This window comes from Xiphophorus couchianus, chromosome 4 (assembly GCF_001444195.1).
Source record: "Xiphophorus couchianus chromosome 4, X_couchianus-1.0, whole genome shotgun sequence".
NCBI lineage: Eukaryota > Metazoa > Chordata > Actinopteri > Cyprinodontiformes > Poeciliidae > Xiphophorus > Xiphophorus couchianus.
In genome coordinates, this window is record NC_040231.1 from 27,907,532 (window position 1) to 27,922,535 (window position 15,004).

Sequence of the window (15,004 nt, forward strand, 5' to 3'; positions counted from 1 at the left end):
AAAATCTGCTTAGGGCCCCAAAAAGGCTTGGCCCGGCTCTGCTCTGTTCAGCAAAAGCCAATCGCTACCATGTGTTTTTTTAGTCGTCAAGTTATTTAAGATTAGTGGATTAAACGTCATAAACATATCAACACTATATGTGGCTCAAATATTCCCTTTAAGAGGGCGACCATATATCTAGGTGACCTGACTCTGGATCATTGGGATGCATGTGCATATAATAAAAAAATACTCTATTGTTTTGTAAGTGGCCAGTTTAAAAAAAACAAAAACAATGACCAAAAAGTGGTTAAAAACCAAAGCGCAGCATTTTATTTAATTCCTTTTGTAAAGTAAAATAAATAAAAAACTGGCAAAACGAATGATGTCATGAATATTTTTCAGTTTGTGTATTTTCCCAAATAAAGAGAAAAAAAAAAAGTTGTCCTCTGTGTCATCCCGCCAGAGAAAATGACTCGTGCGATCGCGCAGGAGACCCAGCAGCTGGAGACGGATCTGAACGAGGAGCGCTCCCGCTACCAGAACCTGCTGACCGAACACCTGCGCCTGGAGGAGAAGTACGACGACCTGAAGGAAGAGCTGGCTCAATCCAAGGTGAGGAGCGCACACACGCCAGCTGAGGCCGGGTCACACGGACCAGACGTTTCTGCTACGGTTCAACAGCATGCATTAGAAAAGAAATGATTAATCGATTACTGAAACGATGGACTCATTTAGTAATCGATTTAGTGTAAACTAGACTCCAGTTTGCTAAAGGAACAACATATTCAGAGCCGTAATTAAGTCACAACTGTACAAATATATCTATACATTTTGCATTTAAGGTAAAAGTGTCATAGTTTTAGCTTCACCTGGTTCAGATTCTGTGAAAAAAAAATCATATTAAGCAGTTCAATTATCAATCAATTAATGCAAAATATAGGCAACAGATTGATACGTCAAGCATACAGGGCTGAGCTTTTCACATGTTGATGTTAGAAATATGTGAATAATTTGCTACAAATAATCAAGCTTTCACTAAATAAATGCTACATTGTTGCATTTTAGCCAATAAAATATTTTTCTACCTTAATAAAGGAATTTAATTATTTGCATTTTTCATGCAGTAACAATATTTGTACAAAATAAGCTTTGATCAATTTATCTGATTAATCAATTAATCGTCACAGTAATTGATTACTAAAATAATCATTAGTTGCTGCCTTATGTCTCATCATGTTCTTTATTTTACATTTCATTTTAACTTGCTATTAATGGGAAAAGCTTTTGAAACCTTGTTGTATGTAGGAACAAAAGTGTAAACTATGTAAAAGCTATTAAACTGGAAATATGTAGAGAATATTTGTTGTTGGAAACATCAAAAATATTTCCCCATTTTTTAAATTGAGTTCATGAAAAGTACCAAAAGTCCCGTGTTATTTGGACTTTTTGCTTCTGTGTATTAGTTTCTTATTTTTCTTCTTCCATATTTGTTTCCTCTGTTAGTTCAGTTTTTCTTTCCATCTGATTTTATTTATTCTTTATGATGGCTACAGTCAGATTAATTCCCTCATAGAGAAAATATTTTCTAAAATGTTTCATTTGATGGAGGGACATTTTTAGAGTTCATAGTCTTTGTCTTGTTCCTCAGTAATAAAATATACTGTTACAGCCAAGAACAGCACAAAAGAAACCTGAAGGATAAATGTTTTGTAATGTATGAGACATAAAAGGATTGTTTTTTGTTTAGATTTTTTTTTTTAATTAAAGAATCATTTGTTCTTGTGTGGGCAGAACGTCTCCAAACCGGGCCACAGGAGAACAGACTCCACCCACAGCAGCAACGAGTCGGAGTACACGTACAACTCGGAGTACGCCGAATTAGAAGACGGTTCCCGCGTTGGCGAAGTAAGGCGCCTGACGGCAACTCGTGTTAAAAAAGATACGAGCATAAGACATCTGCTTATGCTCCAAAACGTGTGGCAAACGGGGTTTTGCTGGTAAACTTGTAATTATTGTTGCGTATCTGTGTCACTCAGGACGTTACACGGGGAATGGACACCTCGCTGACCCTGAAGCTGCAGAAACGCGTTACGGAGCTGGAGCAGGAGAAGCAGTCGCTGCGCAACGAACTGGAGAACAGAGAGGAGCAGTTCCAGCGGGCTAGAGCCAGGGTAGGAAGGCCCTCACTTCACCCTGATGTTACCTGCAATTTGTTTTCTAGTGCTTCTGATGAGTTAAAAAAAAATTATTTCAAAAAGTGAAACTCGTGTAGAAATCCATTACAGACAGACTGACATATTTTAAGTGTTTGTGATCATTTTGATGGTATTTGATATTCCCAAACTCTGTGAAAATGTTCAACATTTGAACTTTGGTGAACAAAGTTTTTATAGGAATCCATTATTAGTCGTAACAATAGACTTTATTTGGGAAATCTTTGTTCATCCATCCGTCCATCCATCTTCTTCCGCTTATCCGAGGTCGGGTCGTGGGGGTAGCAGCTTCAGAAGGGAGGCCCAGACTTCCCTCTCCCCAGCCACTTCTTCCAGCTTCTCCAGGGGAATCCCGAGGCGTTCCCAGGCCAGCCGGGAGACATAGTCCCTCCAGCGTGTCCTGGGTCTTCCCCGGGGCCTCCTCCCGGTGGGACGTGCCCGGAGCACCTCACCAGGGAGGCGTCCAGGAGGCATCCTGACCAGATGCCCGAGCCACCTCAACTGGCTCCTCTCGATGTGAAGGAGCAGCGGCTCTACTCTGAGTCCCTCCCGGATGACTGAGCTTCTCACCCTATCTCTAAGGGAGAGCCCAGCCACCCTACGGAGAAAACCCATTTCGGCCGCTTGTATCCGCAATCTTGTTCTTTCGGTCATGACCCAAAGCTCATGGCCATAGATGAGGGTGGGAACGTAGATCGACCGGTAAATCGAGAGCTTCGCTTTTTGGCTCAGCTCTCTCTTCACCACGACGGACCGGTACAGCGCCCGCTTGATGGCAGACGCTGCGCCAATCCGCCTGTCGATCTCCCGCTGCCTTCTTCCTTCATTCGTGGACAAGATCCTGAGATACTTGAACTCCTCCACTTGGGGCAGGAACCTCCCACCCCTGACCCGGAGAAGGCACTCTACCCTTTTCCGGCTCAAGACCATGGCCTCGGATTTGGAGGCACTGATTCTCATCCCGGCCGCTTCACACTCGGCTGCGAACCGCTCCAGCGAGAGCTGCAGATCACGATCTGATGAAGCCAAAAGGACCACATCGTCTGCGAAAAGCAGAGATGAGATCCTAAGGCCACCAAATCGGATCCCCTCAACACCTTGGCTGCGCCTAGAAATTCTGTCCATGAAAGTGATGAACAGAATCGGTGACAAAGGGCAGCCCTGGCGGAGTCCAACTCTCACCGGAAACGAGCCCGACTTAGTGCCGGCAATGCGGACCAGACTCTGACACCGGTCATACAGGGACCTGACAGCCCGTATTTAAGGGCCCTGTACCCCATACTCCCGGAGAACCCCCCACAAGGCTCCCCAAGGGACACGGTCGAACGCCTTCTCCAAATCCACAAAACACATGTAGACCGGTTGGGCAAACTCCCATGCACTCTCCAGGACCCTGCTGAGGGTGTAGAGCTGGTCCAGTGTTCCACGACCAGGACGAAAACCACACTGCTCTGAATCCGAGGTTCGACTATCCGACGGACTCTCCTCTCCAGGACCCCTGAATAGACCTTGCCAGAGAGGCTTAAGAGTGTGACCCCCCTATAATTGGAGCACACCCTCCGGTCCCCCTTTTTGAACAGGGGGACCACCACCCCAGTCTGCCAATCCAGGGGAACTGCCCCCGATGTCCATGTGATATTGCGGAGTCACGTCAGCCAACACAACCCTACAACATCCAGAGCCTTAAGGAACTCCGGGAGGATCTCATCCACCCCTGGGGCCTTGCCACCGAGGAGCTTTTTAACCACCTCGGCGACCTCGCCCCCAGAGATTGGAGAGCCCAACCCAGAGTCCCCAGGCTCCGCTTCCTCAATGGAAGGCATGTTGGTGGGATTGAGGAGGTCTTCAAAGTACTCTGCCCACTGGCCCACAATGTCCCGAGTAGAGGTCAGCAGCACACCATCCCCACTATAAACAGTGTTGGTGCTGTACTGCTTCCCCCTCCTGAGACGCCGGATGGTGGTCCAGAATTGCCTCGAAGCCGTGTGGAAGTCTTTCTCCATGGCCTCTCCAAACTCCTCCCACACCCGGGTTTTTGCCTCAGCGATCACCTGAGCCGCATGCCGCTTCGCCCGCCGGTACCCATCAGCTGCTTCCGGAGTCCCGATAGGACTCCTTCTTCAGCCCGACAGCATCCCTCATCGAAGGTGTCCACCAACGAGTTTGAGGGTTGCCGCCATGACAGGCACCGACAACCTTGCGGCCACAGCTCCGATAAGCCGCCTCGACAATGGAGGCACGGAACATGGTCCACTCAGACTCCATATCCCCCACCTCTCCCAGAACGTGTTCAAAGTTCTACTGGAGATGGGAGTTAAAGCTCCGTCTCACAGGGGATTCCGCCAGAGGTTCCTAGCAGACCCTCACAACACGTTTGGGCCTGCCAGGTCTGACCGTCATCCTCCCCCACCACCGGAGCCAACTCACCACCAGGTAGTGGTCAGTGGACAGCTCCGCACCTCTCTTCACCCGAGTGTCCAAGACATACGGCCGCAGATCCGATGAAACGATAACAAAGTCGATCATCGAACTGCGGCCAGGGTGTCCTGGTGCCAAGTGCATGTATGGACACCCTTATGCCTAAACATGGTGTTCGTTATGGACAATCTGTGATGAGCACAGAAGTCCAACAACAGAACACCACTCGAGTTCAGATCGGGGGGCCTGTTCCTCCCAACCACGCCCCTTCAGGTCTCACTGTCATTGCCCACGTGAGCGTTGAAGTCCCCAAGAAGGGCACTCTCCAGTACCCCCTCTAAAGACTCCAAGAAGGGTGGGTAATCTGAACTGTCGTTTGGCCATTAAGCAAAAACAACAGTCAGGACCCGTCCCCCCACCCATAGGCGGAGGGAGGCTACCCTCTCGTTCACCGGGGTAAACCCCAACGTACAGGCGCCGAGATAGGGAGCAACAAGTATGCCCACTCCTGCCTGACGCCTCTCACCTTGGGCAACTCCAGAGTGGAAGTATGTCCAGCCCCTCTCAAGGAGACTGGTTCCAGAACCAGAGCCATGCGTCTAACTATTTCTAGCCGGAACCTCTCGACCTCACACACTAGCTCCGGCTCCTTCCCCACCAGAGAGGTGACATTCCACGTCCCAAGAGCCAGTTTCTGCAACCGAGGATTGGACCGCCAGGGCCCCCTCCCTCGGCCGCCACCCATCACACAATGCACCCGACCCCTTTGGCCCCTCTCATAGGTGGTGGGCCCATGGGAGAGGGGGGCCATGTTTCCTCTTCGGGCTGAGCCCGGCCGGGCTCCATGGGTAAAAGCCCTGCCGCCAGGCGCTCAACATCGTGCCCCCCCTCCAGGCCTGGCTCCAGAGTGGAGCCCCGGTGACCTGCAATCCGGGCGAGGGAACACCAAGGCCAATGTTATTTCTCATCATAGGGGTCTTCGGGCTGCGCTTTGTCTGGTCCCTCACCTAGGACCTGTCTGCCTTGGGTGACCCTACCAGGGGCATGAAGCCCCAGACAGCATAGTTCCTAAGATCATTGGGGCTCTCAAACCCCTCCAACAAAATAGGATTTATGCTACCTCATGTGTCTGTGTATTTATATATGTATATATAATCATATAATCATGTATCTGAGTCCATTATGTCTATTTATCTCAGGTTTCTTTTGATGTGTGTTTCAGGATGATGCACAGTTCAGGAAGGCTCGCGGTGCAGAGCTGGAGTATGAGTCCCTGAAGGTAAGCAGAGGATTGGGACCATTCCTCGCACACACACACACACCGGCTTGCTGCGATGTGACTCTAACCGCGGCACTCCGATCCGCTCACCTCTCAGCGTCAGGAGCTGGAGTCGGAGAACAAGAAGCTGAGGCACAACCTGGCCGAGATGAGGCAGAGCCTGCTGGGCGGTGCGGCCGCAAGGGCCGGCGCGCCGGGCTCGCCCGCCTACAAGGTGCTCCTGGACCAACTCAACGCTTCCTGTGAGGAGCTGCAGGTCCGCAAGGAAGAGGTGCTGATCCTGCGGTCCCAGCTGGTCAGCCAGAAGGAGGCCCTGCACCACAAGGTGAGGACGGAAAAATGTTTCTTCTTTTTTTTAAAATGCGGAAATTAAGCCAAGTGGCGCCCCTACTGTGATCATCTGAAAGAGAAACGGTGCTGTTGTGAAGCTGAACGTAGGTGGATGATGCCGGGTCTGTTTTTCATCCACCAGCTATTCACCTCATCATGTTCTCTGTAGTGAGACGCACCAAAACATGTTTCTTCTTCGTTGATCTGGTGTCATTTCCATGTTTCTGTGTCAAACGGAAAGAACACGTCTGAGCAGCTGCCGTTTGTCTTTTAGCGTGGGTTCCCAAACGTAGAGCCCCCTGGTGGCCAACACTTTGAAAAAACACAGTTTTAAAAGCCAAACGGTGGCCTGAATGTCTGCTGCTGTACGGCCTGTGGCTGTGTTTCCATTACAAACGTGCGCAAAACTTTCTCGATATTCTGCTAATGCAAAAAAAAAACAACATAATTAATTTTTTTTAAAATGCGATCAAAGACACACCTGAATAATAAGTCGTTAAAATTGCTGCTCATGGATGTAAACACTTAGTGCTCGTCATCAGAAGAAGTGTTTATAGTGTTTATGAACAACACATCCCTTATACTTTGGAGCAGCTACCTTTAAATGCTGCGTGTAAGGGAGTCTGTAGTTGGCGATTTTGCAGAACCGCTACGGATTTCACACTTTAGGATGACAAACTCAATTTTTGATGAACTTTGCGATGCTGTGACGAATGATCGCTTTGCTACTGCTGGATACAAACTGGCGTGATGTGAAAACAAGTGTTTTCCATTAGCCAATAACCAACCTTTGGAAAAAACAAAAACACACCTCATCAAGTTTTAGTTGAAAAACGTGAGTTTGTTTTTTTTCAAAATTCTAGTATTTCCATTAAGCAAATTTATTTTCATGATTCCAATTTGAGCAATTTTACGGTCAATGGAAACGCAGCTTGTGTTGCTGAGACCCTCTCTGTCCCAGCCGTGTGTCTAATTCTCTGTCTCCACCTTCTCTCCTCCATTCATGCTTTTCCACAGGATGAGAAGGTACAGTTGATACATTCAGTCATCCATGACTTACTTTTGTGATTGGATTTTATTTTTCATGGTTGTACCTGATTTGTTCGTTGTGCTACGAGCCTTTAGGAGCAAACAGCCTAAACTAGAACTGCTGCAGCTGTAAACACTGGAGCCATGCGTTTGGGTCTGGTGGATTTATTTCTAAAGTGTAGCTCAGGGCTGGACGATAAATTGATTTTTTTAATTAATTGATTACTCAAACGTTTGGCTTTTGAAGACTTAATTTCTCGTAAAATCTGGACCTTTTTTTAAAGTATTTTTTTTTACATAACTCAGAGGGATGTTAACACATCCCGGGCGGCCATCTTGTTTGTTTTTTTTCTTCTCACCGTTGCATCGTGGATTTATCAGTGATCATTTCACAGCAGTCTCTTTTTGCGATCGGGACGTCTGAGTGTTTTCACGTGTTGTGAACACTTTAGCGTTCTTTCTCGTTTTGACGACTCCTCCTCCGTTTCGCCTCTCTACCAGGAAACCATGACGGAGCCTTCGGTGTTTGCTCAGGATGTGAACAAACTGAAAGACGCCGACGAGTTGAAGCAAGCCTACGTTGGCCTCAAAGACACCAACAGGTAACGCAGCTAAGCTGAGCTCTGCTTCCGTTAAATCTCTCCTCTCGGTTATTAAAGGGGCAGTATTATGTAAAATCAACTTTTTTTTTAGCTTTTTATCGTGTTATTATGTTCCCTCATTAAAACACACCTGGAGTGTTGCCTTGATTCTTTCATGCATGTTTAAGAAATCCTAGAATCTCCCAAGGCAACCATGCAGCTGTGCAAAACACCTGGGTGGACCAAGCCCCGCCTTCAAGACGCAGTTTCCAAACTTTCACATTATAGAGCAGCCCTCCCCCACCCAGCTCCTTCAGACTAGCCAGCAGTAATCGTTATAGGAGCTACTTCTCAGTGCAACACTGGTAAAAACATTAATAAAGGGTTATATAGGAGCCATGTTATGATGACTTCCTGAAAGTTTCAGAACAAGCAGGCGCTTTTAAAGAGACACAGCCCCAATTTCAAGGCATTACATTTCTTTTAAGTCATATTTGATGTATTTTTATAACAATTAAAGTCAACACAGTTAGGTGATTGTGCTCTAAAACTATACTATGTGCCTGGGAAATGCATGATACTGCCCCTTTAAGACGTACCTCTGTTACAAATCATTGAAAGTTGTGTGTGAGAAACCAGTGTGCGGCTGTGTGTCCTGCCCAGATCCCCCAGATCAGTGCGTCCAGCGCTGGAAGTCAGTGACCTCCTGAGTAGGCTGAGGTAACTGAGCAGAGGCGGCTCATGCATCGTGGATCTGAGCGTGCATGGCCGCTCTGTCGGGGGGGGAAAGTGACAAAGTTCCCAACGACCGAGGCCGAAAGCGGCTGATTTCAGACGGCTGCATTTTAGAGAGTCACGTGGCATTTTCTGGCCCTCCGGCATGTGATCTAACACCTTGAATGAATGAATGAGTGAATAAGAGCAGGAGGCTCTGACTCAGATTTTCAGTGGAGCTTTCTTGAAGTTCTCCCATCACTTATAATGCAGAATGGACCGAAGCATGCAGATGGTTGGGACAATGTGGAGACGACCTTTAGTTCTGACTAACACACCGACTGCAGTGTGTCTTCAACACAGAGCATGAAATTCATTATTTCCTCTCATTTTCTCTCTTTCTTATTGATTCTGCTCTGTAAAATGTTACGGAAGTTTTCAAAACGGCATATTTTGGTCTCCATCAGCTTGATTGGTTTCCTTTAAGCTGCAAAACATACAACCTGTCATTAGTTTTAAAAGAGAGTAAATATAATTATGCAGGGTAAAATTTAAAAAGTTGTAGTTCTACATATGCTAAATAATAATTTATTGATATAACAAAATCCATTGCTTTCTCTGTGAGCACCATTTCATTTTTAAATTGGAGCAAAGTTTTGCTGTGCATAGCTGCTTTGTATTAGCAGCAGCTGGACGGATGAATAGAAGCATAAAATAAAATAATTAGACTTCCATTAAGGATATTATTATATCAGAAATGTCCTTTATTGTCCCACAGGAGGGAACAATGATGGTGCATCAGTGGCCAGAAAAAAAGACTGAGGCAAAGTGACCACATAAGAAAATAAAGCTGCACTTATTACCAGTGTTTAACATTAAATAAGAGTCATCATGTCTACTGTATTGCGAAACAGGGAAGTGAGTTTTTAGTTTATGTATTTTTTAATTGAGGATTGATTTCTGCAATACTCATTTGTTTTTCCCTAATTAAAGAGGAAAAAATATTACCATAAAATTAATCATATTTCTTGCCCTTAACTAGAAATAAACCTATGCCTTCAAAAAAACGGTATAGAGTAAATATCTTAGTCTCTGTATCAGCTAAAAACATTTTGTATCATAATGACCCAATATTATGATATATGGAAACTGTCTCATTTGCAGTGGAGAAAAGAGATTGTGAAAACCTCCATTGCACAAGCTTTCTTTGAACGCCTCAGTATGACATTTTATTAACTACTATTGGCATAAGAAACATCCAATATACATCCAGCTATTGTTTAAAATGACTTAAAAATGCTTTTCACATTTTTTTTCCAGTCTAGAAAAAATGTCTGCATCTACACTGATTTTCTAAATGTGGTTGAAATATTTTTGCTTTTGTTGCGGATTTTCCAAGAGATGTTGAGCAGAAGACATCCAGTGATGTCTTTATGATCCAAAGATTTCATTAGAAATGATTTTGGCCCTGTGCTTTAGATGAAACGAAGAAAATCAGCCTTTTAGCTGAAACGTTTCCAGGAAAAGTAGAGCAGAAATGCAGCGTAAAACCTCCAAAGCTTCCTCGACATTTCACTGTGCATCACTGCCTTTACCGTTCTGCTTCTCTCTTTTGTTCCTCGCGGTTTTCTCTGATCCCTCTCTGTAGCTATGAAAATGTCTACAGAACAGACATGGATTTAAAGCTTTATCACAATATTTTGAGGTATTATTGTGAAGATGATGATGAAAATGATGAGAACTAGTTACTACTTTCCGAGGTAACAGTGTGACTGTGTGTGTCGCAGCATTCATAGACCCACACAAACAAGTAATGCTTGAGAAACATTCCCATCTGTAATTCTTTAGACGCCAGTCACACGAACAAGTGTGATTTATATCACTAAAACTGCACACAGCAACTGCATTTATTCAAATTTATTGGTATTTATTGATACGTTCATTGAGCTAAGAGTGGAGAAAATAGTAAAGCTAACAATCCCAAAAATACAGTTTTTTAAATTATCTTGAGAATAAATTGTAATCCTCTGTCATGAGGAGAACTGTATCACAATAAAGGATAAACACTATGATAAATGCCATTCCTCACTGCAGAATGCATAAGTTCAGATAAAAGTAGCAGACTATATATCGAAAACATTCAGGACTAATTCTGAGCAAAGTATAAATTAATTTACCTTTTAAATGCTTCATTTTTCTGTAGTCCACTCATACCAAATGTTATTCCGGAACAATATTAATCCGGTGTAGAAGTATTTTGGACCGACATCTCAGGCTGGATGTCTATGTGTAATCATCCATCGCATGATGTCATCCATCGCATGATGTCATCCGTGTTGTTTTGCTGTCCCTCACTGGGTTCTTCGTGTCTCTGTGTGTGGGTCAGATCTGCAGCTCCAGACCTCCACAGGCTGAATGAGGACGGGGAGCTGTGGCTGGTTAATCAGGGCTTAAAGGAGACCACCAGGTGGCGCTGAGGCTCCAACACATGGCCACTTCAGAGCGCCATGTGTTTGGCTGTAGTCCCAGAAGGAGATGTCTTCTTCTGGGTCTCTTCACCGTTTCTTCTCTGTTTTCTTTCATATTAAACTTAAATGCTTCACTCATCGCTGCTTCTTGGACTTTAGATGATACCTCCAATCAAAGATGTGGTGCCATGATTATTTATTAAAGACTTTGGTTGGATTTATTTGTCTGTCTTTGCTGCTGGTTTCCAAGATCGTCCCGTTACTAATCCTTGCTGTCGTGTGTAAGCTGTAGACCTTTAACAGGAAGTTTGAGCTTTTACACTGCAGGTGCATTTTCAAAAAATTCAATCATGGAAAATGTTATTGGGTTCATTTCAGAAACTGAAACTCATATCATGTAGATTTATTATGCAGAGTGAAATATTTCAAGCCTTTTTTTTTCTTGTAATTTTGATAATTATGATAAAAAAGGCTAAAAGAAAGTGACATTTGCAGCCTGTGTGTCGGAGTCATCCGTTCACAGTGCGTTACAATCCTCTCCAGGCTGCGGTTCTCTGTGTTCCTGGTGCATCTTTTCTTACCACATTTTTCCTTCCACTCAACTTTCCATTAATGTGCTCTGATCCAGCACTTTGTGAACAATCAGCTTCTTTAGTAACAAAGACTAAGAGACCGTTTAAAGGCTCAGGAAACCTTTGTAGGCGTTTTGGGTTCATCAGCTGATATTGAACTTTTTCACTTTTCACAATATTTTGCTTTTCCGAGACAGCTTCAAAAGAATTTATCTGTAAGCCATAATCAATAAATTGTAAGAAATAAAGTCTCAAAATATTTCACTCTGTGTGTAATGAATTTATATAATGTGAGTTCCTGAAATAAGTGACGAGAAATGTAGAATTTTGTCGCCATATTCTAATGTTTGGAGACGTACCTGTATAACAACGTCTGGTGCAGATGCTGGACTGTGTGGAGAAGATGATATTTGAAAGAAAGTTTTTGGTTTCTAAGCTTTTCTTTTCATCTTTTCGCTGCATAAATACCGCTTTGCTGAAGAGTTTCGGTAAACAATAAGTCAGGCCTTCAGTTTAGGTTGAGATGTGCTGCTGTTTGAACCGTCCTGCTCATGCATGTTCTTTTGCACAGCAGATGTTGCAGCCCTGCTAAAACATTTTCTCTTATCCTCCAGACCAGCTGCTTAGGAGTGTGTTCTTCAGATTACCTCTGCTGGTCTCTATAGTTCTTGAGTAGAAGTCTGAATCTCTGCACAGCATGCTGCTGCTGCCGGCCTGCATCGGCGCGCCCTGATGCAACGTCCCTTGTTTGTTTTGTTTTTTTTCCTAACATGGTTTTGTTTCTCCCCAGGTTGCTGGAGCAGCAGCTGCAGACCCAGCGGAGGACGTACGACAGCGAGGTGGAGTCGCTGCGCGGCGAGCTGCAGAACGTGAAGGAGGAGAACAACCGGCAGCAGCAGCTGCTGGCCCAGAACCTGCAGCTGCCTCCCGAGGCCCGGATCGAAGCCAGCCTGCAGCACGAGATCACCCGGCTCACCAACGAGAACCTGGTACGCTCCAACACACTCCGTCACACACAGAGGAGCAACAAACACACATCCAGCTGAAAAGACGCTGGGAGAAAAACATGCCAAGTAAAGGACCAGTCTGCTGAGAATTAGAGTCCAGCTATCAGACGAGGCGTCGCCTTAAAACTTTACCAAACGGGCGGTTCAAGGAGGGAAGTGATCTCATCTGGAACGATTAATCAGATTGATTGTGATTAATTGATTATTGAAATAATAGTCAAATGATTTAGCCATCGATTAATCGTTAACTAGAGTATACATTCATAACTAAGTGTTATCTCAGTAAATGGGATATTGATTATTGTAATTACTTTATTAATTACAATAAAGTAATTAATCCAAAAATTTACCAACAATCAATATTTTGTACTAACTATTACAATCGAACCTTTGTTAAATGTATTTTACCCAGAACTCAAGTGGCGTAATTTTAGCTTCACCTGGTTCAAATTCGATAAAGAAAAAATCAAAACAACCCTATTAGGCACCTTTTGCTGTCCAATTATTAATCAGTTAATCCAAAAGATAATCAATAAATCAGCCCTGCACAGTATTGATAAATCAAGCAGAAAGGGCTGAGCTTTTCACATGATGTTGGTGATATTTATTCAGGGCGTCCCGATACATTTTCACTTCCGATACGATGCTGATATCGCAGCTTTGAGTATTGATCGATACCGATATCTGCATGAAACATACCTGCTTTTATTACTTATTCTCTTGTGTTAAATATTAGAAAATGTTTGATCTAGTGATATTATCCAAACAGAGAACAATAGTCAACAGCAGTGGCTGTAAGAACAACTGAGCCATGTATTATTAACCAATGGGTTTGCTTACATGCGCTCTTGAATACTTGTTCTTTTGAACGATATTGAACCGATTTCTAATATCGATATCAGGACATCCCCAGTACATTTTCGATTTGCAACAAATAATCAGGCGTACCCCAGGGATGTTATGTTGTTGCATTTTAGGCAACAAAATAGTTGATTTTCTTATATTAAATCTGTTCTTAATCGTTTGCATCTATTACTATATTTCTAATATTGTATTTAAAAAGATTAAAAGAAAAATCTATAAAATTACCTTTTTTTTGTCCGATTCTCTAAAAAAATGAACGGATAACCAAAATAGTGGTTAGTTGCAGTTTTTGTCTCATTTAGCAAATAATCTTGGAAGTGCAGATCTTGCTCTTATTTTCTTGCAGTTCCAACAACACTCTGACTTGCATTAACCGTCTGTCCCTGCAATCATGACTTTTTTTCATTTTGAGCCACACATTAATGAAAGCGAAACAACGGCTGTGTGGATGTTGTCACCTGACAGGAACTCCTGGCCGACGACCCCACAGCGTCCAGAGAGGCTCGAGTCATCATATTACGGCGGATGGTTGTATGTAGAGTCTGTGTGTGTGTGTGTGTGTGTGTGTGCTCGCATTAACTGAGATCGGTGTGTTCTGAGCGATCACTCTACTTTAGCGCACTTCTTCTCCTCTAACGACTAGAAAGTCCCACAACCTTTTCTTCCTCTGAAGCAATAATCAGCACCGCTGCTCTAATTCCAATCTGAAATGGCCTGCTGCACCATCTTCTGTTTGGTTTTTTGTGTCTTTCTTTCTTACCCACCACTAGAGGGCAACATTTGTAGGCCTGATCATGCTCTGCTCTCATCCCCTGCGTCTGTTCTAGGATCTGATGGAGCAGCTGGAGAAGCAGGACAGAACCATCCGGAAGCTGAAGAAGCAGCTGAAGGTTTACTCCAAGAGGATCGGAGAGATGGGGGGTACGGCACGTTCATTACGCTCTCTGAAAACCGGGATAGTTGTCTGGAAATTTGTTGCACACATTTAGCTTTTTTTCAGTCACGCTGGTGCGTAACTCCTACTGCAAAAGAAAGAAGACAAACTCTATAACTCAAAATAATAAAAACTAATATAGAAAACTGAGCCCCCCCAAAAAACCCTTAACAAGTAAAACAAATCTGAAGTCAAAACTAAATAAAATGTAAAAAGATATGGAGGTAAAAACGAAGGTGCTGTAGATATGAAGCTAAGTGTGTCCTGAACCCTGTTTCCCAGCGGGTCACACCGAGGGACAGACGTCTCCAGGACAGATGGTGGAGGAGCCCATCCACCCGGTCAACATCCCCCGCAGGGAGAAAGACTTCCAGGGAATGCTGGAGTACAAGAAGGAGGATGAGATGAAGCTGGTTAAGAATCTCATTCTGGGTAAAAACGGCCATCTTATATAAAGAAGTTCAGGTTTTTTAATGACCTTTAAGGAACAAAGTAATTCACAGGCTCTTCTTTTATGTAGCCATTTCTCAAAAACTAAAATAAACTAAAATAAAGCTGAGATGACCAATAATACTGGGATCAGCTGAGATGACCAATAATACTGGGATCTTTA

General features: G+C 44.1%; 1 protein-coding gene across 9 annotated transcripts in view; it reads left to right on the forward strand.

The window, feature by feature from the left end:
- Positions 1-15,004, forward strand: part of myo5aa (myosin VAa) — an 89,013-nt gene that overhangs the window by 66,492 nt on the left and 7,517 nt on the right. For 3 of the 9 annotated variants that reach the window (XM_028015113.1, XM_028015111.1, XM_028015112.1), the window contains 13 exons: positions 446-594; positions 1,774-1,887; positions 2,019-2,153; positions 5,836-5,892; positions 5,990-6,217; positions 7,240-7,248; positions 7,753-7,853; positions 8,496-8,552; positions 10,933-11,013; positions 12,377-12,575; positions 13,923-13,988; positions 14,285-14,378; positions 14,674-14,823. In XM_028015113.1, the coding sequence (XP_027870914.1) occupies positions 446-594; positions 1,774-1,887; positions 2,019-2,153; positions 5,836-5,892; positions 5,990-6,217; positions 7,240-7,248; positions 7,753-7,853; positions 8,496-8,552; positions 10,933-11,013; positions 12,377-12,575; positions 13,923-13,988; positions 14,285-14,378; positions 14,674-14,823 (1,440 nt within the window). The remainder of the gene's footprint in view (positions 1-445; positions 595-1,773; positions 1,888-2,018; positions 2,154-5,835; positions 5,893-5,989; positions 6,218-7,239; positions 7,249-7,752; positions 7,854-8,495; positions 8,553-10,932; positions 11,014-12,376; positions 12,576-13,922; positions 13,989-14,284; positions 14,379-14,673; positions 14,824-15,004) is intronic. The other 6 variants (XM_028015115.1, XM_028015114.1, XM_028015116.1 and 3 more) reach the window with 6 other exon arrangements.